Genomic DNA, 26,664 nt, shown 5'->3' on the forward strand with positions numbered 1-26,664 from the left:
TGGGCAGCCATGGGTATCGTGTTAGGAAACAGTCACAGGTGTCTTGGTTTGAAAAAGCTAAACCATGAGAGAATACATGTAAATGGCAGAGTGTGCCATTGGACTAGATGGATTCACACCCTGTCAGATAGATGGTTTTAGAGTCAGTCAGAGCGGTTTAGTCAGGCCCAAGGCTCAGACCAGATCTCAGTGGACAGCGTGAGTGATGTCACTCACATCCCAACCAGACAAGATGACACCTCAGGCCACAATATTTACTAGACAGACAAATCACGTCTCAATCTGTGAGAACTCACCTAAGGGTTTATTATTGGTTAATGATAGATCATGACTCATTCAGAGCAACTGTATATACAGTAGCAGTCAAATGTTTGCACACACCTACTCATTCAAGGGTTTTTCTTTATTTTTCCTATTTTCTACATTGCCGAATAATAGTGAAGACATTCAAAACTATGGAATAACACATATGGAATCATGTAGTAAGCAAAAAAGTGTCAAAATACATTTTATATTTGAGATTCTTCAAAGTAGCCACGCTTTGCCTTGATGACAGCTTTGCACACTCTTGGCATTCTCTCAACCAGCTTCACCTGGAATGCTTTTCCAACAGTCTTGTAGGAGTTCCCACATATGCAGAGCACTTGTTGGCTGCTTTTCCTTCACTCTGCGGTCCAACTCATCCCAAACCATATCAATTGTGTTGAGGTCGGGTGATTGTGGAGGCCAGGTCATCTGATGCAGCATTCCATCACTCTCCTTCTTGGTCAAATAGCCCTTACACAGCCTGGGGGTGTGTTGGGTCATTGTCCTGATGAAAAACAAATGATAGTCCCACTAAGCGCAAACCAGATGGGATGGCGTGTCACTGTAGAATGTTGTGGTAGCCATGCTGTTTAAGTGTGCCTTACATTCTAAATAAATCACTGACAGTGTCACCAGCAAAGCACCATCACACCTCCTCCTCCATGCTTCACGGTGGGAACCACACATGCAGAGATCATCCGTTCACCTACTCTGCGTCTCACAAAGACACGGCGGTTGGAATCAAAAATCTCAAATTTGGACTCATTAGACCAAAGGACAGATTTCCACCGATTTCCACTGTCAATTGCTTGTGTTTCTTGGCCCAAGCATGTCCTTTCTTCTCATTGGTGTCCTTTAGTGGTGGTTTCTTTGCAGCAATTCGACCATGAAGGCCTGATTCACACAGTCTCCTCTGAACATGTTGATGTTGAGATGTGTCTGTTACTTGAACTCTGTGAATAATAAATTTGGGCTGCAATCTGAGGTGTAGTTAACTCTAATGAGCTTATCCTCTGCAGGAGAGGTAACTCTGGGTCTTCCTTTCCTGTGGCGGTCCTCATGAGAGACAGTTTCATCATAGCGCTTGATGGTTTTTGTGACCACTTGAAGAAACTTTAAAAGTTCTTGAAATTTTCCGAATTGACTGACCTTCATGTCTTAAAGTAATATGGACTGTCGTTTCTCTTTGCTTATTTGAGCTGTTCTTGCCATAATATGTACTTGGTATTTTATCAAATAGGGCTATCTTCTGTAAACCACCCCTACCTTGTCACAACACAACTGATTGGCTCAAACGCATTAAGAAGAAAATAAATTCCACAAATTAACTTTTAACAAGGCACACCTGTTAATTGAAATGCATTCCAGTTGACTATCTCATGAAGCTGGTTGAGAGAATGCCAAGAGTGTGCAAAGCTGTCATCAAGGCAAAGGGTGGCTACTTTGAAGAATCTACAATATAATATATATTTTGATTTGTTTAACACTTTTTTGCGTACTACATGATTCCATATGTGTTATTTCATAGTTTTGATGTCCACTATTATTCTACATTGTAGAAAATAGTAAAAATAAAGAAAAACCCTTGAATGAGTAGGTGTGTCCAAACTTTTGACTGGTACTGTATATTCTCAAAATGTTGCAGTCAAATATTTAAGTATTTAAGACATGAAGTATCTTAGACAAGAATGAAGTATCTTAGACTATGTGAAGTATTTTAGACTATATGAAGTATCTTTGACAATAGTGTATTTATAGTATCACAAACTGGTCAGAATGAAGGAATGGTCTGATTATTTTATTTCAACAGACAAAGCTGTACGACTAGGGGTAACAGACAAAGCTGTACGACTAGGGGTAACAGACAAAGCTGTACGACTAGGGGTAACAGACAAAGCTGTATGACTAGGGGTAACAGACAAAGCTGTTTGACTAGGGGTAACAGACAAAGCTGTACGACTAGGGGTAACAGACAAAGCTGTACGACTAGGGGTAACAGACAAAGCTGTACGACTAGGGGTAACAGACAAAGCTGTACGACTAGGGGTAACAGACAAAGCTGTACGACTAGGGGTAACAGACAAAGCTGTACGACTAGGGGTAACAGACAAAGCTGTACGACTAGGGGTAACAGACAAAGCTGTACGACTAGGGGTAACAAACAAAGCTGTACGACTAGGGGTAACAAACAAAGCTGTACGACTAGGGGTAACAGACAAAGCTGTACGACTAGGGGTAACAGACAAAGCTGTACGACTAGGGGTAACAGACAAAGCTGTACGACTAGGGGTAACAGACAAAGCTGTACGACTAGGGGTAACAGACAAAGCTGTACGACTAGGGGTAACAGACAAAGCTGTACGACTAGGGGTAACAGACAAAGCTGTATGACTAGGGGTAACAGACAAAGCTGTATGACTAGGGGTAACAGACAAAGCTGTATGACTAGGGGTAACAGACAAAGCTGTATGACTAGGGGTAACAGACAAAGCTGTATGACTAGGGGTAACAGACAAAGCTGTATGACTAGGGGTAACAGACAAAGCTGTATGACTAGGGGTAACAGACAAAGCTGTACGACTAGGGGTAATTGTAGTTGTCACTGTCACACACCCAGAGTTGTTACATAACTCACATACACACACCACATCACATCCATTTGGAGCAGACAGCCTCCTGTCCTGAATCTGCACTCTTTAGACATGAAACATACCCCTTGGATATAATCAATGGTTACAGCTCGAGCCAATTGCATAATTATAGTGATTAAACCAATATCAATCAGATGTTAGTGAGTGAGTGAGAGAGAGAGGGTGCTATCATGCCAGGAAACAAGGATATATCTTAGGCTGGTACTACCCATAAAGCCAATTTCCTGTTGACAATGGCATCTCTCTAATGGAGCCAGCTTGTTGTCAATGACACAGGTTGTGGATCAACCAAAGACCTACAGTCTCTATTAGAATGGATAATCTCTACTAGAAGTGAGTCATCTCTACTAGAAGTGAGTCATCTCTATTAGAAGTGAGTCATCTCTATTAGAAGTGAGTCATCTCTATTAGAAGTGAGTCATCTCTATTAGAAGTGAGTCATCTCTATTAGAATGGAGTCATCTCTATTAGAATGGGGTCATCTCTATTAGAATGGAGTCATCTCTATTAGAATGGAGTCATCTCTATTAGAATGGGGTCATCTCTATTAGAATGGGGTCATCTCTACTAGAATGGAGTCATCTCTATTAGAATGGAGTCATCTCTATTAGAATGGAGTCATCTCTATTAGAATGGGGTCATCTCTATTAGAATGGAGTCATCTCTATTAGAATGGGTCATCTCTATTAGAATGGGTCATCTCTATTAGAATGGGTCATCTCTATTAGAATGGGTCATCTCTATTAGAATGGGTCATCTCTATTAGAATGGGTCATCTCTATTAGAATGGGTCATCTCTATTAGAATGGGTCATCTCTATTAGAATGGGTCATCTCTATTAGAATGGGTCATCTCTACTAGAATGGGTCATCTCTATTAGAATAGGTAATCTCTATTAGAATAGGGTCATCTCTATTAGAATGGGTCATCTCTATTAGAATGGATAATCTCTATCACCACTTAAACCAAGAGCATGGCTCAGACCAGCTAGAGACTGGTGCTTAATGGGATAACTGGTTTATAGTGGTGTAACTCCCCAGGGGTCAGGGGTCAACCCATATTAAACCTGGTTTATAGTGGTGTAACTCCCCAGGGGTCAAGCCACATTAAACCTGGTTTATAGTGGTGTAACTCCCCAGGGGTCAAGCCACATTAAACCTGGTTTATAGTGGTGTAACTCCCCAGGGGTCAAGCCACATTAAACCTGGTTTATAGTGGTGTAACTCCCCAGGGGTCAGGGGTCAACCCACATTAAACCTGGTTTATAGTGGAGTAACTCCCCAGGGGTCAACCCACATTAAACCTGGTTTATAGTGGAGTAACTCCCCAGGGGTCAACCCATATTAAACCTGGTTTATAGTGGAGTAACTCCCCAGGAGTCAGGGGTCAACCCACATTAAACCTGGTTTATAGTGGTGTAACGCCCCAGGGGTCAGGGGTCAACCCACATTAAACCTGGTTTATAGTGGAGTAACTCCCCAGGGGTCAACCCACATTAAACCTGGTTTATAGTGGAGTAACTCCCCAGGGGTCAACCCACATTAAACCTGGTTTATAGTGGTGTAACTCCCCAGGGGTCAGGGGTCAACCCACATTAAACCTGGTTTATAGTGGAGTAACGCCCCAGGCGTCAGGAGTCAACCCACATTAAACCTGGTTTATAGTGGTGTAACGGGTCAGGGGTCAACCCACATTAAACCCCACTGACTGACCTCACAGCTACTGTTGCCTATCACAGTGGTGAATGAGTGAATACATGAATAAGGCCTGGGGCAGGAAAGTGTTGTCTGGGATAGTGGATTCTTGACTCAGAGCAGAACAGGGTTTGGCCTTTGTTGATGATGTGACATGAAGCCCAATGCCATCTCTTCATTATATAAGCCCAACGGCATCTCTGCATTATCCCCCTATATACACACACATACATTTAGTACTGTAGATATGTGGTAGTGGTGGAGTAGGGGCCTGAGGGCACACAGTGTGTGGGGAAATCTGTGAATGTATTGTAATGTTTTTAAAATTGTATAAACTGCCTTAATTTTGCTGGACCCCAGGAAGAGTAGCTTCTGCCTTGGCAGGAACTAATGGGGATCCATAATAAACCCCAGGAAGAGTAGCTGCTGCCTTGGCAGGAACTAATGGGGATCCATAATAAACCCCAGGAAGAGTAGCAGCTGCCTTGGCAGGAACTAATGGGGATCCATAATAAACCCCAGGAAGAGTAGCTGCTGCCTTGGCAGGAACTAATGGGGATCCATAATAAACCCCAGGAAGAGTAGCTGCTGCCTTGGCAGGAACTAATGGGGATCCATAATAAACCCCAGGAAGAGTAGCAGCTGCCTTGGCAGGAACTAATGGGGATCCATAATAAACCCCAGGTAGAGTAGCTGCTGCCTTGGCAGGAACTAATGGGGATCCATAATAAACCCCAGGAAGAGCAGCTGCTGCCTTGGCAGGAACTAATGGGGATCCATAATAAACCCCAGGAAGAGTAGCTGCTGCCTTGGCAGGAACTAATGGGGATCCATAATAAACCCAGGAAGAGTAGCCGCTGCCTTGGCAGGAACTAATGGGGATACATAACAAACCCCAGGAAGAGTAGCAGCTGCCTTAGCAGGAACTATTGGGGATCCATAATAAACCCAGGAAGAGTAGCAGCTGCCTTGGCAGGAACTAATGGGGATCCATAATAAACCCCAGGAAGAATAGCCGCTGCCTTGGCAGGAACTAATGGGGATCCATAATAAACCCCAGGAAGAGTAGCCGCTGCCTTGGCAGGAACTAATGGGGATCCATAATAAACCCCAGGAAGAGTAGCCGCTGCCTTGGCAGGAACTAATGGGGATCCATAATAAACCCCAGGAAGAGTAGCCGCTGCCTTGGCAGGAACTAATGGGGATCCATAATAAACCCAGGAAGAGTAGCTGCTGCCTTGGCAGGAACTAATGGGGATCCATAATAAACCCCAGGAAGAGTAGCTGCTGCCTTGGCAGGAACTAATGGGGATCCATAATAAATACAAATACAAAGGCTTGCTGCTGATTCTGAGACATTAAGTCCAATGCCATCCCTTCATTATCTAAGTGAAAGGCTGTAGTGGTGTGGTTGGGCTATAGCCTAGTATTGAAGAGATGAAGGGGAGAGGAGGCAGGCAGGCAGACAGAGACAGATTTAACGATGGAATGAGCGAGGCTGTTTAGGAAGAGATTAACATTAAGGCCACGGCCCGATATCTGGAGCTGGTAATCAAACTGAATGCAGAGCAAGAAACACAAACTGCTAAATGAGACGTATTATTCTGAAGCAATAGGTTCAGCATTCAAAATCAACTGTCAAACATACAGGGCATTCGGAAAGTATTCAGAACCCTTCACCTTTTACACATTTTGTTACGTTACAGCCTTATTCTAAAATGGATTACATATTTTTTTCTCATCATTCTACACACAAGACCCCATAATGACATCATAAGACCCCATAATGACAACACAGGACCCCATAATGACATCACAAGACCCCATAATGACATCACAAGACCCCATAATGACAAAGCGAAAACAGGTTTTTAGACATTATTGCACATGTATGATAAATAAAAACAAAAATACCTTTTTTACATAAGCATTCAGACCCTTTGCTATGAGACTCAAAATTGAGCACCGGTGCATCTGGTTTCCATTTATCATCCTTGAGATGTTTCTACAACTTGATAGGAGTCCACTTTAAGTAAATAACATTTACATGATTTGGAAAGGCACACACCTGTCTATATAAGATCCCACATTTGACAGTGCACGGCAGAGCAAAAACCGAGCTGGCCGCCCGGCCAAACTGAGCAATCGGGGGAGAAGGGCCTTGGTCAGGGAGATGGCCAAGAACCCGATGGTCACTCTGACAGAGCGCCAGAGTTCCTCTGTGGAGATGGGAGAACCTTCCAGAAGGACAACCATCTCTGCAGCCCTCCACCCCCTTCTCCCCATTGTCCCCACCCCCTTCTCCCTCTCTCTCTATTGTCCCCACCCCCTTCTCCATTGTGTAACAAGCCGTAATATCTTGTAAGTCCACTAGGGACTTTTGTCTCATGTAACTGTGTATGTGTATTCTGTGTTATTATTTAGTTAGTTAGTTAATAAATAATTCAATCAATTTGTGTAGAACTGAATAATCAGAAAAGGCTGGGGTTCTTGCGGATTCAAGAAATCTGCGACGTTCAGAATGAGACTGATGTGAGGTAATGATTAATAAATTACTGTTATCGATATATAACATATCTTTTAGAGTTGAATTCTGGAGACGGTATATTCCGTGGTGCCCCAAATCCTAATGAGTTAATTATTACATGATTCATTTAAAATCGGGTAACAATTAAACATAGTTAGTTATTGATAAATATCCATCATCACATTAATCAAAGTCACAACAGTAGATTACTGAGGGAAAAAAACTATTTAATCAATTTTAGAATAAGGCTGTAACGTAACAAAATGTGGAAAAAGTCAAGGGGTCTGAATACTTTCAGAATGCCCTGTATCTTGGTGGAACAAAACACTGTGTTGTTGACTGAAGTAGACTGCCTGACGTGTGTGTGTTTGACTAGATGTTGGAAAGTGATTTCTATGTGTACAGAGAGGGTGAGGCTGCTATTTGTTTATGTGTGTGTGTGTGTGTGTGTGTGTGTGTGTGTATATACAGAGGTGACGCAGGCCAGATGAGGGGATGTCGCTGGCTGGTAGCCTCTGGTGGCCCTGGGCAGCTGGGCGCACACACACACAAACAAACATAAAGACAGACAGACAAACAAACATAAAGACAGACAGACAGACAGACAGACAGACAGACAGACAGACAGACAGACAGACAGACAGACAGACAGACAGACAGACAGACAGACAGACAGACAGAGAGACAGAGAGACAGAGAGACAGAGAGACAGAGAGACACACACAGATACACACACAGACAGCACCATTGTGTGACATCAGAGTCCGTTGTAAACACAGTGGGACCAGAAGGAGGGAAGGTTCAGCTACTAGTGAGGTTACTGATTAACCTCAGACTAACTATCTAAATATCCCACACTGCTACTGACAGCAACAACACACTTTAATCCTATCAGTTACTGTTCATAGGAGGTACAGAACCTGTTGATAAACGTTACTGTTCATAGGAGATACAGAACCTGTTGATTAAAGTTACTGTTCATAGGAGGTACAGAACCTGTTGTTTAAAGTTACTGTTCATAGGAGGTACAGAACCTGTTGATTAAAGTTACTGTTCATAGGAGGTACAGAACCTGTTGATTAACGTTACTGTTCATAGGAGGTACAGAACCTGTTGATTAACGTTACTGTTCATAGGAGGTACAGAACCTGTTGATTAACGTTACTGTTCATAGGAGATACAGAACCTGTTGTTTAAAGTTACTGTTCATAGGAGGTACAGAACCTGTTGATTAAAGTTACTGTTCATAGGAGATACAGAACCTGTTGATTAAAGTTACTGTTCATAGGAGGTACAGAACCTGTTGTTTAAAGTTACTGTTCATAGGAGATACAGAACCTGTTACTGCAGGGTGTGTGTAGGTACTGATGCAGGGTGTGTGGGTTCTGATGCAGGGTGTGTGGGTACTGATGCAGGGTGTGTAGTGATGCAGGGTGTGTGGGTACTGATGCAGGGTGTGTAGGTACTGATGCAGGGTGTGTGGGGGTACTGATGCAGGGTGTGTGGGTACTGATGCAGGGTGTGTGGGTACTGATGCAGGGTATGTAGTGATGCAGGGTGTGTGTGTAGTGATGCAGGGTGTGTAGGTACTGATGCAGGGTGTGTGTAGTGATGCAGGGTGTAGTGATGCAGGGTGTGTGGGTACTGATGCAGGGTGTGTGGGTACTGATGCAGGGTATGTAGTGATGCAGGGTGTGTGTGTAGTGATGCAGGGTGTGTGTAGGTACTGATGCAGGGTGTGTGGGTTCTGATGCAGGGTGTGTGGGTACTGATGCAGGGTGTGTAGTGATGCAGGGTGTGTGGGTACTGATGCAGGGTGTGTAGGTACTGATGCAGGGTGTGTGGGGGTACTGATGCAGGGTGTGTGGGTACTGATGCAGGGTGTGTGGGTACTGATGCAGGGTATGTAGTGATGCAGGGTGTGTGTGTAGTGATGCAGGGTGTGTAGGTACTGATGCAGGGTGTGTGTAGTGATGCAGGGTGTGTGGGTACTGATGCAGGGTGTGTGGGTACTGATGCAGGGTGTGTGGGTACTGATGCAGGGTGTGTGGGGGTACTGATGCAGGGTGTGTAGTGATGCAGGGTGTGTGGGTACTGATGCAGGGTGTGTAGTGATGCAGGGTGTGTGGGTACTGATGCAGGGTGTGTAGGTACTGATGCAGGGTGTAGTGATGCAGGGTGTAGTGATGCAGGGTGTGTGGGTACTGATGCAGGGTGTGTGGGTACTGATGCAGGGTGTGTGGGGGTACTGATGCAGGGTGTGTGGGTACTGATGCAGGGTGTGTAGGTACTGATGCAGGGTGTAGTGATGCAGGGTGTAGTGATGCAGGGTGTGTACTGATGCAGGGTGTAGTGATGCAGGGTGTGTGTGTACTGATGCAGGGTGTAGTGATGCAGGGTGTACTGATGCAGGGTGTGTGTGTACTGATGCAGGGTGTAGTGATGCAGGGTGTACTGATGCAGGGTGTGTGTGTACTGATGCAGGGTGTAGTGATGCAGGGTGTAGTGATGCAGGGTGTGTAGTGATGCAGGGTGTAGTGATGCAGGGTGTGTAGTGATGCAGGGTGTGTAGTGATGCAGGGTGTGTAGTGATGCAGGGTGTGTAGTGATGCAGGGTGTGTGTGTAGTGATGCAGGGTGTGTAGGTACTGATGCAGGGTGTGTAGTGATGCAGGGTGTGTAGGTACTGATGCAGGGTGTGTAGGTACTGATGCAGGGTGTGTGGGTACTGATGCAGGGTGTGTGTGTAGTGATGCAGGGTGTGTAGGTACTGATGCAGGGTGTGTGTGTAGGTACTGATGCAGTGTGTGTAGGTACTGATGCAGGGTGTGTGGGGGTACTGATGCAGGGTGTGTGGGGGTACTGATGCAGGGTGTGTGGGGGTACTGATGCAGGGTGTGTGGGGGTACTGATGCAGGGTGTGTGGGGGTACTGATGCAGGGTGTGTGGGGGTACTGATGCAGGGTGTGTGGGGGTACTGATGCAGGGTGTGTGTGGGTACTGATGCAGGGTGTGTGGGTACTGATGCAGGGTGTGTGGGTACTGATGCAGGGTGTGTGGGGGTACTGATGCAGGGTGTGTGGGGGTACTGATGCAGGGTGTGTGGGGGTACTGATGCAGGGTGTGTGGGGGTACTGATGCAGGGTGTGTGGGTACTGATGCAGGGTGTGTGTGTAGTGATGCAGGGTGTGTGGGTACTGATGCAGGGTGTGTAGTGATGCAGGGTGTAGTGATGCAGGGTGTGTGAGGTGTGTGTTGTACTCACCTCGTTGACGTTGATCTTGGACTTTGCGGAGGACTCCAGGAAAGCACAGCTGCTCCACTGTCTGGCCAGGTTCTGTCCCTGTTCCTTCCCCACAACACGCTCATCCTCCAGATCACATTTATTACCCACCAGAATCATCGGAACCTGGAGAGAGCAGGGAGGAGTGGGGAGGAGGAGGGGAGGGGGGAGTGGAAGCAGGGGAGAAGGAGAGACAGAGAAAGAGGGAGAGACAAGAGAGAGGCAGGGAGATAAAGAGGCAGAAAGACAGAGAAAGGGGAAGAGAGGGAGAGAGGCAGGGAGATGGAGAGGCAGAGACAGAGAAAGGAGGAGAGAGGGAGAGACAGGAGAGAGGCAGGGAGATGGAGAGGCAGAGAAACAGAGAAAGGGGGAGAGGGAGAGACAGGAGAGAGGCAGGGAGATGGAGAGGCAGAGAAACAGAGAAAGGGGGAGAGAGGGAGAGAGGCAGGGAAAGGGGGAGAGAGGGAGAGACAGGAGAGAGGCAGGGAGATGGAGAGACAGCGAAAGGGGGAGAGAGGGAGAGACAGGAGAGAGGCAGGGAGATGGAGAGACAGCGAAAGGGGGAGAGAGGGAGAGACAGGAGAGAGGCAGGGAGATGGAGAGGCAGAGAAACAGAGAAAGGGGGAGAGGGAGAGACAGGAGAGAGGCAGGGAGATGGAGAGGCAGAGAAACAGAGAAAGGGGGAGAGAGGGAGAGAGGCAGGGAAAGGGGGAGAGAGGGAGAGACAGGAGAGAGGCAGGGAGATGGAGAGGCAGAGAAACAGAGAAAGGGGGAGAGGGAGAGACAGGAGAGAGGCAGGGAGATGGAGAGGCAGAGAAACAGAGAAAGGGGGAGAGAGGGAGAGAGGCAGGGAAAGGGGGAGAGAGGGAGAGACAGGAGAGAGGCAGGGAGATGGAGAGACAGCGAAACAGAGAAAGGGGGAGAGGGAGAGACAGGAGAGAGGCAGGGAGATGGAGAGGCAGAGAAACAGAGAAAGGGGGAGAGAGGGAGAGAGGCAGGGAAAGGGGGAGAGAGGGAGAGACAGGAGAGAGGCAGGGAGATGGAGAGACAGCGAAAGGGGGAGAGAGGGAGAGACAGGAGAGAGGCAGGGAGATGGAGAGACAGCGAAAGGGGGAGAGAGGGAGAGACAGGAGAGAGGCAGGGAGATGGAGAGGCAGCGAAAGGGGGAGAGAGGGAGAGACAGGAGAGAGGCAGGGAGATGGAGAGACAGCGAAAGGAGGAGAGAGGGAGAAACAGGAGAGAGGCAGGGAGATGGAGAGACAGCGAAAGGAGGAGAGAGGGAGAAACAGGAGAGAGGCAGGGAGATGGAGAGGCAGAGAGACAGAGAAAAGGGGAGAGGGTGAGACAGCGAAAGGGGGAGAGAGAAATATAAAAAGAGTGGAGACAGGAAAGAGAGAGGGAGATAATATAGGGGGAGAGAGAGAGAAGTTTAATATTATTCGAGGTCACATTAAACACATTGATAGGTATGAAGGGTTTTTGCTTTGTTGTTCAATTCATAGGCTCTATAGAAAATTTCTTTTTCCACAAGCACAGCTGAGTTAGTATCCTCTCCTGGTTTACTGTAGAGAGAGAGAGAGGAATGAAACACACAGCTGAGTTAGTATCCTCTCCTGGTTTACTGTAGAGAGAGAGAGAGGAATGAAATGAAACACACAGCTGAGTTAGTATCCTCTCCTGGTTTACTGTAGAGAGAGAGAGGAATGAAACACACAGCTGAGTTAGTATCCTCTCCTGGTTTACTGTAGAGAGAGAGAGGAATGAAACACACAGCTGAGTTAATATCCTCTCCTGGTTTACTGTAGAGAGAGAGAGGAATGTAACACACAGCTGAGTTAGTATCCTCTCCTGGTTTACTGTAGAGAGAGAGAGGAATGAAATGAAACACACAGCTGAGTTAATATCCTCTCCTGGTTTACTGTAGAGAGAGAGAGGAATGTAACACACAGCTGAGTTAGTATCCTCTCCTGGTTTACTGTAGAGAGAGAGAGGAATGAAACACACAGCTGAGTTAGTATCCTCTCCTGGTTTACTGTAGAGAGAGAGAGAGGAATGAAACACACAGCTGAGTTAGTATCCTCTCCTGGTTTACTGTAGAGAGAGAGAGGAATGAAACACACAGCTGAGTTAGTATCCTCTCCTGGTTTACTGTAGAGAGAGAGAGGAATGAAATGTAACACACAGCTGAGTTAGTATCCTCTCCTGGTTTACTGTAGAGAGAGAGAGGAATGAAATGAAACACACAGCTGAGTTAGTATCCTCTCCTGGTTTACTGTAGAGAGAGAGAGAGGAATGAAATGAAACACACAGCTGAGTTAGTATCCTCTCCTGGTTTACTGTAGAGAGAGAGAGGAATGAAACACACAGCTGAGTTAGTATCCTCTCCTGGTTTACTGTAGAGAGAGAGGAATGAAATGAAACACACAGCTGAGTTAGTATCCTCTCCTGGTTTACTGTAGAGAGAGAGAGGAATGTAACACACAGCTGAGTTAGTATCCTCTCCTGGTTTACTGTAGAGAGAGAGAGGAATGAAATGTAACACACAGCTGAGTTAATATCCTCTCCTGGTTTACTGTAGAGAGAGAGAGGAATGAAACACACAGCTGAGTTAGTATCCTCTCCTGGTTTACTGTAGAGAGAGAGAGGAATGAAATGAAACACACAGCTGAGTTAATATCCTCTCCTGGTTTACTGTAGAGAGAGAGAGGAATGAAACACACAGCTGAGTTAGTATCCTCTCCTGGTTTACTGTAGAGAGAGAGAGAGGAATGTAACACACAGCTGAGTTAGTATCCTCTCCTGGTTTACTGTAGAGAGAGAGAGGAATGAAATGTAACACACAGCTGAGTTAGTATCCTCTCCTGGTTTACTGTAGAGAGAGAGAGGAATGAAATGAAACACTCAGCTGAGTTAGTATCCTCTCCTGGTTTACTGTAGAGAGAGAGAGGAATGAAACACACAGCTGAGTTAGTATCCTCTCCTGGTTTACTGTAGAGAGAGAGAGGAATGAAACACACAGCTGAGTTAATATCCTCTCCTGGTTTACTGTAGAGAGAGAGAGGAATGAAACACACAGCTGAGTTAGTATCCTCTCCTGGTTTACTGTAGAGAGAGAGAGAGGAATGAAATGAAACACACAGCTGAGTTAGTATCCTCTCCTGGTTTACTGTAGAGAGAGAGAGGAATGAAATGAAACACACAGCTGAGTTAGTATCCTCTCCTGGTTTACTGTAGAGAGAGAGAGGAATGAAATGAAACACTCAGCTGAGTTAGTATCCTCTCCTGGTTTACTGTAGAGAGAGAGAGGAATGAAATGTAACACTCAGCTGAGCTAGTATGTTTTAACCCCGTGTGACCCGGCCTGAAGCCCAGGCATTCTGCATCAAGGTGTACATGTATGGGCAGGAACACACACATTCCATCTTCCCAAGGTAGCAGAATGCCATCTTCCCAAGGTAGGAGAATGCCATCTGCTCTCCTAGGATCTCAGTGTATATGTGTGAGTGTAGTGTAGTTGTGTCTTTTTCTGTGTGTGTGTGTGTGTGTGTGTGTGTGTGTGTGTGTGTGTGTGTGTGTGTGTGTGTGTGTGTGTGTGTGTGTGTGTGTGTGTGTGTGTGTGTGTGTGTGTGTGTGTGTGTGTGTGTGTGTGTGTGTGTGTGCGCATCCTTGCATGTGTGTGTGATAACTTACATCGTCAGTGTCTTTGACTCGGAGGATCTGTTCTCGTAGGTCTTGCAGGTCGTTGAAAGTGGACTGGGCTGTGATGGAGTACACTAACGCAAAGCCCTGGCCATTCTTCATGTACAGATCTCTCATGGCTGTGAATTGTTCCTGTGAAGGAGAGAGAGACATACAGGAAGCTAAAGACTTGTCATTAGGGGTGATAACATGGGCAAGGATCCAATCTAAAGCCTTGTCATTAGGGATGAGAACATGGGCAATGATCCAAGCTAAAGACTTGTCATTAGGGGTGATAACATGGGCAAGGAACCCATCTAAAGCCTTGTCATTAGAGATGATAACATGAGCAAGGATCCCATATAAAGCCTTGTCATTAGGGGTGATAACATGGGCAAGGAACCCATCTAAAGCCTTGTCATTAGAGATGATAACATGAGCAAGGATCCCATATAAAGCCTTGTCATTAGGGGTGATAACACAGGCAAGGATCCAATCTAAAGCTCTGTCATGATAACATGGGCAAGGATCCCATCTAAAGCCTGGTCATTAGGGATGATAACATGGGCAAGGATCCAATCTAGAGCCTGGTCATTTGGGATGATAACATGGGCAAGGATCCAATCTAGAGCCTGGTCATTTGGGATGATAACATGTGCAAGGATCCCGTCTATAGCCTGGTCATTTGGGATGATAACATGGGCAAGGATCCAATCTATAGCCTGGTCATTTGGGATGATAACATGGGCAAGGATCCAATCTAGAGCCTGGTCATTTGGGATGATAACATGGGCAAGGATCCCATCTAAAGCCTTGTCATTAGAGATGATAACATGAGCAAGGATCCCGTCTATAGCCTGGTCATTTGGGATGATAACATGAGCAAGGATCCCGTCTATAGCCTGGTCATTTGGGATGATAACATGTGCAAGGATCCCGTCTAGAGCCTGGTCATTTGGGATGATAACATGGGCAAGGATCCCGTCTATAGCCTGTTCATTTGGGATGATAACATGTGCAAGGATCCCGTCTAGAGCCTGGTCATTTGGGATGATAACATGGGCAAGGATCCAATCTAGAGCCTGGTCATTTGGGATGATAACATGGGCAAGGATCCCATCTAAAGCCTTGTCATTAGAGATGATAACATGAGCAAGGATCCCGTCTATAGCCTGGTCATTTGGGATGATAACATGAGCAAGGATCCCGTCTATAGCCTGGTCATTTGGGATGATAACATGTGCAAGGATCCCGTCTAGAGCCTGGTCATTTGGGATGATAACATGGGCAAGGATCCCGTCTATAGCCTGGTCATTTGGGATGATAACATGTGCAAGGATCCCGTCTAGAGCCTGGTCATTTGGGATGATAACATGGGCAAGGATCCAATCTAGAGCCTGGTCATTTGGGATGATAACATGGGCAAGGATCCCGTCTATAGCCTGGTCATTTGGGATGATAACATGTGCAAGGATCCCGTCTAGAGCCTGGTCATTTGGGATGATAACACGGACAAGGATCCATCCAATGCTTTTCTCTTTATCTTGTGTAAATATTTGCCCTGCACACTTCCATCACCTGGCTTGGACGGGGTGAGGCTCAGTATCATTCCAACTGAGTTAACAAGATGTTAGAGCACAGTAGAGATACTGAAGACAGTGTGGTGGAGGAGGAGGAGGCTGATCACAGTAGAGATACTGAAGACAGTGTGGTGGAGGAGGAGGCTGATCACAGTAGAGATACTGAAGACAGTGTGGTGGAGGAGGCTGATCACAGTAGAGATACTGAAGACATTATGGAGGAGGCTGATCACAGTAGAGATACTGAAGACAGTGTGGTGGAGGCTGATCACAGTAGAGATACTGAAGACAGTGTGGTGGAGGAGGAGGAGGCTGATCACAGTAGAGATACTGAAGACAGTGTGGTGGAGGAGGAGGCTGATCACAGTAGAGATACTGAAGACAGTGTAGTGGAGGAGGCTGATCACAGTAGAGATACTGAAGACAGTGGTGGAGGAGGCTGATCACAGTAGAGATACTGAAGACAGTGTGGAGGAGGAGGAGGCTGATCACAGTAGAGATACTGAAGACAGTGTGGTGGAGGAGGAGGAGGCTGATCACAGTAGAGATACTGAAGACATTATGGAGGAGGAGGCTGATCACAGTAGAGATACTGAAGACAGTGTGGTGGAGGCTGATCACAGTAGAGATACTGAAGACAGTGTGGAGGAGGAGGAGGCTGATCACAGTAGAGATACTGAAGACAGTGTAGTGGAGGAGGCTGATCACAGTAGAGATACTGAAGACAGTGTGGAGGAGGAGGAGGCTGATCACAGTAGAGATACTGAAGACATTATGGAGGAGGCTGATCACAGTAGAGATACTGAAGACAGTGTGGTGGAGGCTGATCACAGTAGAGATACTGAAGACAGTGTGGTGGTGGAGGCTGATCACAGTAGAGATACTGAAGACAGTGTGGAGGAGGAGGCTGATCACAGTAGAGATACTGAAGACAGTGGTGGAGGAGGAGGCTGATCACAGTAGAGATACTGAAGACAGTGTGGAGGAGGAGGCTGATCACAGTAGAGATACTGAAGACAGTGGTGGAGGAGGAGGCTGATCACAGTAGAGATACTGAAGACAGTGTGGAGGAGGAGGCTGATCACAGTAGAGATACTGAAGACAGTGGTGGAGGAGGAGGCTGATCACAGTAGAGATACTGAAGACAGTGTGGTGGAGGAGGCTGATCACAGTAGAGATACTGAAGACAGTGTGGAGGAGGAGGCTGATCACAGTGGAGATACTGAAGACAGTCGTGGAGGAGGAGGCTGATCACAGTAGAGATACTGAAGACATTATGGAGGAGGAGGAGGCTGATCACAGTAGAGATACTGAAGACAGTGTGGAGGAGGAGGCTGATCACAGTAGAGATACTGAAGACAGTGTGGTGGAGGAGGAGGCTGATCACAGTAGAGATACTGAAGACATGGTGGTGGAGGAGGAGGCTGATCACAGTAGAGATACTGAAGACAGTGTGGTGGTGGAGGCTGATCACAGTAGAGATACTGAAGACATTATGGAGGAGGAGGCTGATCACAGTAGAGATACTGAAGACAGTGTGGTGGAGGCTGATCACAGTAGAGATACTGAAGACAGTGTGGTGGTGGAGGCTGATCACAGTAGAGATACTGAAGACAGTGTGGAGGAGGAGGAGGCTGATCACAGTAGAGATACTGAAGACAGTGTGGTGGAGGCTGATCACAGTAGAGATACTGAAGACAGTGTGGTGGTGGAGGCTGGTCAGGGTAGAGATACTGAAGACAGTGTGGTGGAGGAGGAGGAGGCTGATCACAGTAGAGATACTGAAGACATTATGGAGGAGGAGGCTGATCACAGTAGAGATACTGAAGACAGTGTGGTGGTGGAGGAGGAGGCTGATCACAGTAGAGATACTGAAGACAGTGTGGTGGAGGAGGCTGATCACAGTAGAGATACTGAAGACAGTGTGGTGGAGGAGGCTGATCACAGTAGAGATACTGAAGACAGTGTGGTGGAGGAGGCTGATCACAGTAGAGATACTGAAGACAGTGTGGTGGAGGAGGCTGATCACAGTAGAGATACTGAAGACAGTGTGGTGGAGGAGGAGGCTGATCACAGTAGAGATACTGAAGACAGTGTGGTGGAGGCTGATCACAGTAGAGATACTGAAGACAGTGTGGAGGAGGAGGAGGCTGATCACAGTAGAGATACTGAAGACAGTGTAGTGGAGGAGGCTGATCACAGTAGAGATACTGAAGACAGTGTGGAGGAGGAGGAGGCTGATCACAGTAGAGATACTGAAGACATTATGGAGGAGGCTGATCACAGTAGAGATACTGAAGACAGTGTGGTGGAGGCTGATCACAGTAGAGATACTGAAGACAGTGTGGTGGTGGAGGCTGATCACAGTAGAGATACTGAAGACAGTGTGGAGGAGGAGGCTGATCACAGTAGAGATACTGAAGACAGTGGTGGAGGAGGAGGCTGATCACAGTAGAGATACTGAAGACAGTGTGGAGGAGGAGGCTGATCACAGTAGAGATACTGAAGACAGTGGTGGAGGAGGAGGCTGATCACAGTAGAGATACTGAAGACAGTGTGGAGGAGGAGGCTGATCACAGTAGAGATACTGAAGACAGTGGTGGAGGAGGAGGCTGATCACAGTAGAGATACTGAAGACAGTGTGGTGGAGGAGGCTGATCACAGTAGAGATACTGAAGACAGTGTGGAGGAGGAGGCTGATCACAGTGGAGATACTGAAGACAGTCGTGGAGGAGGAGGCTGATCACAGTAGAGATACTGAAGACATTATGGAGGAGGAGGAGGCTGATCACAGTAGAGATACTGAAGACAGTGTGGAGGAGGAGGCTGATCACAGTAGAGATACTGAAGACAGTGTGGTGGAGGAGGAGGCTGATCACAGTAGAGATACTGAAGACATGGTGGTGGAGGAGGAGGCTGATCACAGTAGAGATACTGAAGACAGTGTGGTGGTGGAGGCTGATCACAGTAGAGATACTGAAGACATTATGGAGGAGGAGGCTGATCACAGTAGAGATACTGAAGACAGTGTGGTGGTGGAGGCTGATCACAGTAGAGATACTGAAGACAGTGTGGAGGAGGAGGAGGCTGATCACAGTAGAGATACTGAAGACAGTGTGGTGGAGGCTGATCACAGTAGAGGTACTGAAGACAGTGTGGTGGTGGAGGCTGGTCAGGGTAGAGATACTGAAGACAGTGTGGTGGAGGAGGAGGAGGCTGATCACAGTAGAGATACTGAAGACATTATGGAGGAGGAGGCTGATCACAGTAGAGATACTGAAGACAGTGTGGTGGTGGAGGAGGAGGCTGATCACAGTAGAGATACTGAAGACAGTGTGGTGGAGGAGGCTGATCACAGTAGAGATACTGAAGACAGTGTGGTGGAGGAGGCTGATCACAGTAGAGATACTGAAGACAGTGTGGTGGAGGAGGCTGATCACAGTAGAGATACTGAAGACAGTGTGGTGGAGGAGGCTGATCACAGTAGAGATACTGAAGACAGTGTGGTGGAGGAGGAGGCTGATCACAGTAGAGATACTGAAGACAGTGTGGTGGAGGCTGATCACAGTAGAGATACTGAAGACAGTGTGGAGGAGGAGGAGGCTGATCACAGTAGAGATACTGAAGACAGTGTAGTGGAGGAGGCTGATCACAGTAGAGATACTGAAGACAGTGTGGAGGAGGAGGAGGCTGATCACAGTAGAGATACTGAAGACAGTGTGGTGGAGGAGGAGGCTGATCACAGTAGAGATACTGAAGACAGTGTGGTGGAGGAGGCTGATCACAGTAGAGATACTGAAGACAGTGTGGTGGAGGAGGAGGAGGCTGATCACAGTAGAGATACTGAAGACAGTGTGGAGGAGGAGGAGGCTGATCACAGTAGAGATACTGAAGACAGTGTGGAGGAGGAGGAGGCTGATCACAGTAGAGATACTGAAGACAGTGTGGTGGAGGAGGAGGAGGCTGATCACAGTAGAGATACTGAAGACAGTATGGAGGAGGCTGATCACAGTAGAGATACTGAAGACAGTGTGGTGGAGGAGGAGGAGGCTGATCACAGTAGAGATACTGAAGACAGTATGGAGGAGGCTGATCACAGTAGAGATACTGAAGACAGTGTGGTGGAGGAGGAGGAGGCTGATCACAGTAGAGATACTGAAGACAGTGTGGTGGAGGCTGATCACAGTAGAGATACTGAAGACAGTGTGGAGGAGGAGGAGGAGGCTGATCACAGTAGAGATACTGAAGACAGTGTGGTGGAGGCTGATCTGTCTTTGAGTGATAAATAACCTCGTCTCTCTGTTGGTCGTTCATTTCATCCCTCTGTCTGCTGTCAGTAGTGAGTCTGTAGCGACCTCCAAGATGAATAACCTGCCACACCATCGCTGCGTCGCACTGCGTCACGATAATGAGGGGTAGCCACCGGCGTCGTTAAGGCGACTGTTTACACGGCAGAACCTCAGAGGCCATTAGGTGTAGTTAGAGACAACCGTGGCGGGGAGATAGGAGTGGGGGTGCGGTGGTAGAGGCGGGTGTGTGTGTGTGTGTGTGTGTGTGTCTTATTTGAACTGCAGACTAAAGGTGGTGTGTGCTTGCCATTCTCTCCGAGTGCAAAAGTAACGCAAAGACGTTTAACAAAACCAGAGGTCACCCAGGTGGCTCACACAGTCGTCTTTGCAATTCACACGTGATATCTGTTGTCAATACTGTTAAAATGGTGGTCAATCGCGTGAGAGTCAAACGCAACTGTTTCCAAACAGAGGAAACACATTTTTAAAAAGGTCACATGAATCTGAGTCCCAAACGGCACCTTATTCCCTATATAGTGCACTACTTTTGATACAAAGCCATATAGGCCCTGGTCAGAAGTAGTGCACTGTGTAGGGATTAGGGTGCCATAGCAACAGTGTTCCATTCATTGGGGGAAACCCCAGGCTAAGATTCCATTTGTATCTTTCTTTCATATTCACAGGAAGATGATTTTGGCAGTCTGTACTCACTGACCTTTTCCTCCAGATTCAACTGGAACGACACATTCTGATTCTGAGCTAGGATTTACAAGTGCATTTCACAGATTTGTCATTTTAGTTTAAATAAATTGAGATCTTTTTTGTTTTTTAGAGGGTATATTTAAAGGAGTCGTGATAAGGGAATCGGTTTGTTTAGATTGGATTATGTTGTGTGAGAGGCGTTCTCTATCATTGCCAAGCCTCTGTTGTAAACAGTCACAGGGACTGAGAAACTGTCAGCCATCTTGGCTCCAACTCTGTGTGGGTGGAGCCAATCGGGTGCAGAGAGACCAAGGACACCAATGGCCACCTGTCACCACCACAGAGAAGCACAGGGGGCTGTCTCTCTCTGTCTGTCTCTGGCTGTCTGTCTGTCTCCTCCATCCATCTCTCCTCAGCTAGCGGTAGAGGAAGGGGGATTTGACAGGGGGCTGTCTCTCTCTGTCTGTCTGTCTCCTCCATCCATCTCTCCTCAGCTAGCGGTAGAGGAAGGGGATTTGTGGAAGCAGAGAGAGCATCCCCTTCCTCTTCCTTGTGTCATGGTAAATATGGTTCCCAGCAGAACTGTATGAATCTGTAGTAAGCATTTCTCTGTAAAACCCCATCTCGTAGGTCTACCAAAACTCCTCCCCCTCCTCCTCTTCCTGTAGGTCTACCATAACTCCTCCCCCGCCTCCTCCTGTAAGTCTACCATAACCCCTCCTCCTCCTGTAAGTCTGCCATAACTCCTCCTCCTCCTGTAAGTCCACCATAACCCCTCCTCCTCCTGTAAGTCTACCATAACTCCTCCTCCTCCTGTAAGTCTACCATAACCCCTCCTCCTCCTCCTGTAAGTCTACCATAACCCCTCCTCCTCCTCCTCCTCCTGTAAGTCTACCATAACCCCTCCTCCTCCTCCTGTAAGTCTACCATAACCCCTCCTCCTCCTGTAAGTCTACCATAACTCCTCCTCCTCCTTTAAGTCTACCATAACTCCTCCCCCTCCTCCTCCTGTAAGTCTACCATAACTCCTCCTCCTCCTGTAAGTCTACCATAACCCCTCCTCCTCCTGTAAGTCTACCATAACTCCTCCTCCTCCTGTAAGTCTACCATAACCCCTCCTCCTCCTGTAAGTTTACCATAACTCCTCCTCCTCCTCCTGTAAGTCTACCATAACCCCTCCTCCTCCTCCTCCTCCTGTAAGTCTACCATAACTCCTCCTCCTCCTCCTGTAAGTCTACCATAACCCCTCCTCCTCCTCCTGTAAGTCTACCATAACTCCTCCCCCTCCTCCTGTAAGTCTACCATAACCCCTCCTCCTCCTCCTCCTCCTGTAAGTCTACCATAACCCCTCCTCCTCATCCTCCTCCTCCTGTAAGTCTACCATAACCCCTCCTCCTCCTGTAAGTCTACCATAACTCCTCCTCCTCCTGTAAGTCTACCATAACCCCTCCTCCTCCTGTAAGTATACCATAACTCCTCCTCCTCCTCCTGTAAGTCTACCATAACTCCTCCCCTCCTCCTGTAAGTCTACCATAACCCCTCCTCCTCCTCCTGTAAGTCTACCATAACTCCCCCTCCTCCTGTAAGTCTACCATAACTCCTCCTCCTCCTGTAAGTCTACCATAACTCCTCCTCCTCCTGTAAGTCTACCATAACCCCTCCTCCTCCTGTAAGTCTACCATAACTCCTCCTCCTCCTGTAAGTCTACCATAACTCCTCCTCCTCCTGTAAGTCTACCATAACTCCTCCTCCTCCTGTAAGTCTAGCATAACTCCTCCCCTCCTCCTGTAAGTCTACCATAACTCCTCCTCCCCCTGTGAGTCTACCATAACTCCTCCTCCTCCTGTAAGTCTACCATAACTCCTCCTCCCCCTGTGAGTCTACCATAACTCCTCCTCCTCCTGTAAGTCTACCATAACTCCTCCTCCTCCTGTGAGTCTACCATAACTCCTCCTCCTCCTGTAAGTCTACCACAACTCCTCCTCCTCCTCCTGTAAGTCTACCGTAACCCATTCACCCCCTCCTGCTCCACCCCTCCTGTAGGTCTCTTACCGTCCCTGCAGTGTCCAGAATCTCCAGCATACACTGCTGCCCGTCCACCTCCACTTGCTGCAGAGAAAGAGACAGAGATAGACAGAGAGAGAGACAGAGAGAGACAGACAGAGAGAGAGACAGAGAGAGAGACAGAGAGATAGACAGAGAGAGAGACAGAGAGAGAGAGACAGAGAGAGACAGACAGAGAGAGAGACAGAGAGAGAGACAGAGAGACAGACAGAGAGAGAGAGAGACAGAGAGACAGAGAGACAGAGAGACAGAGAGATATAGACAAGAGACAGAGAGACAGAGAGACAGAGAGACAGAGAGACAGAGAGAGAGAGAGAGAGAGAGAGAGAAAAAGGCATTATTATATGTACATCTGAAACAATTACATTCTCTTATCCCCCCTCCCTCCCTCCCTCCACCTTGACCCAGAATCTCTCTCAGTGACTTCCAGGCCTGTGGTACTCCACTGTAATTACCCTCCTCCACCCCCGCTGGGCACACGCCTTGGTTCAGTCCATTACTTCCACCAGGTTCCTAATTGGGGGGGGGGGGGCTCGTTCCATTTATGACCAGTGAGAGGGGATGCCTGGCCGCTGGTTCAGCCACTGGACAGTGAGGACTCACTACAGATCTGACTGAGAAGGCTCTAGAACTGGACCTGCTACAGCCTGGTCCCAGATCTGTTTGTGATCCGTCTCGCCAACACTTCCAGTCTCAATGAACATAGGGAGTCGACACAAACAGATCTGGGACCAGGCTAAGACCACCTTGACCTCTGTACTGACACAGGGGGGAATAACTTTACGACAGTCAGTCAATCTGGTTACTGCTGACGTCACCGTCTGTCAACAGCATTAACCCCTCAAGGAAACAGCTGCACTGTAATGACGATCCTGGTCAAACAGACGGTATTTCCACTTCCTGTCTATGTTTTAGCTGCTACTCTCCTCTCCTTTCTGTAGGAACGTCTCTCCTCTGTAATAGTCCTGTCTCAGTACCTCTGTAACAGTCCTGTCTCAGTACCTCTGTAATAGTCCTGTCTCAGTACCTCTGTAATAGTCCTGTCTCAGTACTTCTGTAATAGTCCTGTCTCAGTACCTCTGTAACAGTCCTGTCTCAGTACCTCTGTAACAGTCCTGTCTGTCTCAGTACCTCTGTAACAGTCCTGTCTGTCTCAGTACCTCTGTAACAGTCCTGTCTGTCTCAGTACCTCTCTAACAGTCCTGTCTGTCTCAGTACCTCTCTAACAGTCCTGTCTGTCTCAGTACCTCTCTAACAGTCCTGTCTGTCTCAGTACCTCTCTAACAGTCCTGTCTGTCTCAGTACCTCTCTAACAGTCCTGTCTGTCTCAGTACCTCTCTAACAGTCCTGTCTGTCTCAGTACCTCTCTAACAGTCCTGTCTGTCTCAGTACCTCTCTAACAGTCCTGTCTGTCTCAGTACCTCTCTAACAGTCCTGTCTGTCTCAGTACCTCTCTAACAGTCCTGTCTGTCTCAGTACCTCTCTAACAGTCCTGTCTGTCTCAGTACCTCTCTAACAGTCCTGTCTGTCTCAGTACCTCTCTAACAGTCCTGTCTGTCTCAGTACCTCTCTAACAGTCCTGTCTGTCTCAGTACCTCTCTAACAGTCCTGTCTGTCTCAGTACCTCTCTAACAGTCCTGTCTGTCTCAGTACCTCTCTAACAGTCCTGTCTGTCTCAGTACCTCTCTAACAGTCCTGTCTGTCTCAGTACCTCTCTAACAGTCCTGTCTGTCTCAGTACCTCTCTAACAGTCCTGTCTGTCTCAGTACCTCTCTAACAGTCCTGTCTGTCTCAGTACCTCTCTAACAGTCCTGTCTGTCTCAGTACCTCTCTAACAGTCCTGTCTCAGTACCTCTCTAACAGTCCTGTCTCAGTACCTCTCTAACAGTCCTGTCTCAGTACCTCTCTAACAGTCCTGTCTGTCTCAGTACCTCTCTAACAGTCCTGTCTGTCTCAGTACCTCTCTAACAGTCCTGTCTGTCTCAGTACCTCTCTAACAGTCCTGTCTGTCTCAGTACCTCTCTAACAGTCCTGTCTGTCTCAGTACCTCTGTAACAGTCCTGTCTGTCTCAGTACCTCTGTAACAGTCCTGTCTGTCTCAGTACCTCTGTAACAGTCCTGTCTGTCTCAGTACCTCTGTAACAGTCCTGTGTGTCTCAGTACCTCTGTAACAGTCCTGTCTGTCTCAGTACCTCTGTAACAGTCCTGTCTGTCTCAGTACCTCTGTAACAGTCCTGTCTGTCTCACTACCTCTGTAACAGTCCTGTCTGTCTCACTACCTCTGTAACAGTCCTGTCTGTCTCAGTACCTCTGTAACAGTCCTGTCTGTCTCAGTACCTCTGTAACAGTCCTGTCTGTCTCAGTACCTCTGTAACAGTCCTGTCTGTCTCAGTACCTCTGTAACAGTCCTGTCTGTCTCAGTACCTCTGTAACAGTCCTGTCTGTCTCAGTACCTCTGTAACAGTCCTGTCTGTCTCAGTACCTCTGTAACAGTCCTGTCTGTCTCGGTACCTCTGTAACAGTCCTGTCTCGGTACCTCTGTAACAGTCCTGTCTCGGTACCTCTGTAACAGTCCTGTCTCGGTACCTCTGTAACAGTCCTGTCTCGGTACCTCTGTAACAGTCCTGTCTGTCTCGGTACCTCTGTAACAGTCCTGTCTGTCTCGGTACCTCTGTAACAGTCCTGTCTGTCTCGGTACCTCTGTAACAGTCCTGTCTGTCTCGGTACCTCTGTAACAGTCCTGTCTGTCTCGGTACCTCTGTAACAGTCCTGTCTGTCTCGGTACCTCTGTAACAGTCCTGTCTGTCTCGGTACCTCTGTCACAGTCCTGTCTGTCTCGGTACCTCTGTAACAGTCCTGTCTGTCTCGGTACCTCTGTCACAGTCCTGTCTGTCTCGGTACCTCTGTAACAGTCCTGTCTCAGTACCTCTGTAACAGTCCTGTCTCAGTACCTCTGTAACAGTCCTGTCTCAGTACCTCTGTAACAGTCCTGTCTGTCTCAGTATCTCTGTAACAGTCCTGTCTGTCTCAGTATCTCTGTAACAGTCCTGTCTGTCTCAGTATCTCTGTAACAGTCCTGTCTGTCTCAGTACCTCTGTAACAGTCCTGTCTGTCTCAGTACCTCTGTAACAGTCCTGTCTGTCTCAGTACCTCTGTAACAGTCCTGTCTGTCTCAGTATCTCTGTAACAGTCCTGTCTGTCTCAGTATCTCTGTAACAGTCCTGTCTGTCTCAGTATCTCTGTAACAGTCCTGTCTGTCTCAGTACCTCTGTAACAGTCCTGTCTGTCTCAGTACCTCTGTAACAGTCCTGTCTGTCTCAGTACCTCTGTAACAGTCCTGTCTGTCTCAGTACCTCTGTAACAGTCCTGTCTGTCTCAGTACCTCTGTAACAGTCCTGTCTGTCTCAGTACCTCTGTAACAGTCCTGTCTGTCTCAGTACCTCTGTAACAGTCCTGTCTGTCTCAGTACCTCTGTAACAGTCCTGTCTGTCTCAGTACCTCTGTAACAGTCCTGTCTGTCTCAGTACCTCTGTAACAGTCCTGTCTGTCTCAGTACCTCTGTAACAGTCCTGTCTGTCTCAGTACCTCTGTAACAGTCCTGTCTGTCTCAGTACCTCTGTAACAGTCCTGTCTGTCTCAGTACCTCTGTAACAGTCCTGTCTGTCTCAGTACCTCTGTAACAGTCCTGTCTGTCTCAGTACCTCTGTAACAGTCCTGTCTGTCTCAGTACCTCTGTAACAGTCCTGTCTGTCTCAGTACCTCTGTAACAGTCCTGTCTGTCTCAGTACCTCTGTAACAGTCCTGTCTGTCTCAGTACCTCTGTAACAGTCCTGTCTGTCTCAGTACCTCTGTAACAGTCCTGTCTGTCTCAGTACCTCTGTAACAGTCCTG

At 47.5% G+C, this 26,664-nt stretch overlaps 1 protein-coding gene across 1 annotated transcript in view; it reads right to left on the reverse strand.

Moving 5' to 3' along the window:
* Positions 1–26,664, reverse strand: part of LOC129838273 (ras-related protein Rap-1b-like) — a 48,239-nt gene that overhangs the window by 3,505 nt on the left and 18,070 nt on the right. Inside the window, exons 3-5 of the mRNA XM_055905127.1 lie at positions 22,762–22,818; positions 14,151–14,291; positions 10,443–10,586 (exon numbers count right to left, since the gene is read on the reverse strand). Coding sequence (XP_055761102.1) covers positions 10,443–10,586; positions 14,151–14,291; positions 22,762–22,818 — 342 coding nt within the window. The remainder of the gene's footprint in view (positions 1–10,442; positions 10,587–14,150; positions 14,292–22,761; positions 22,819–26,664) is intronic.

Source organism: Salvelinus fontinalis, chromosome 39, assembly GCF_029448725.1.
Source record: "Salvelinus fontinalis isolate EN_2023a chromosome 39, ASM2944872v1, whole genome shotgun sequence".
Classification (NCBI taxonomy): Eukaryota; Metazoa; Chordata; class Actinopteri; order Salmoniformes; family Salmonidae; genus Salvelinus; species Salvelinus fontinalis.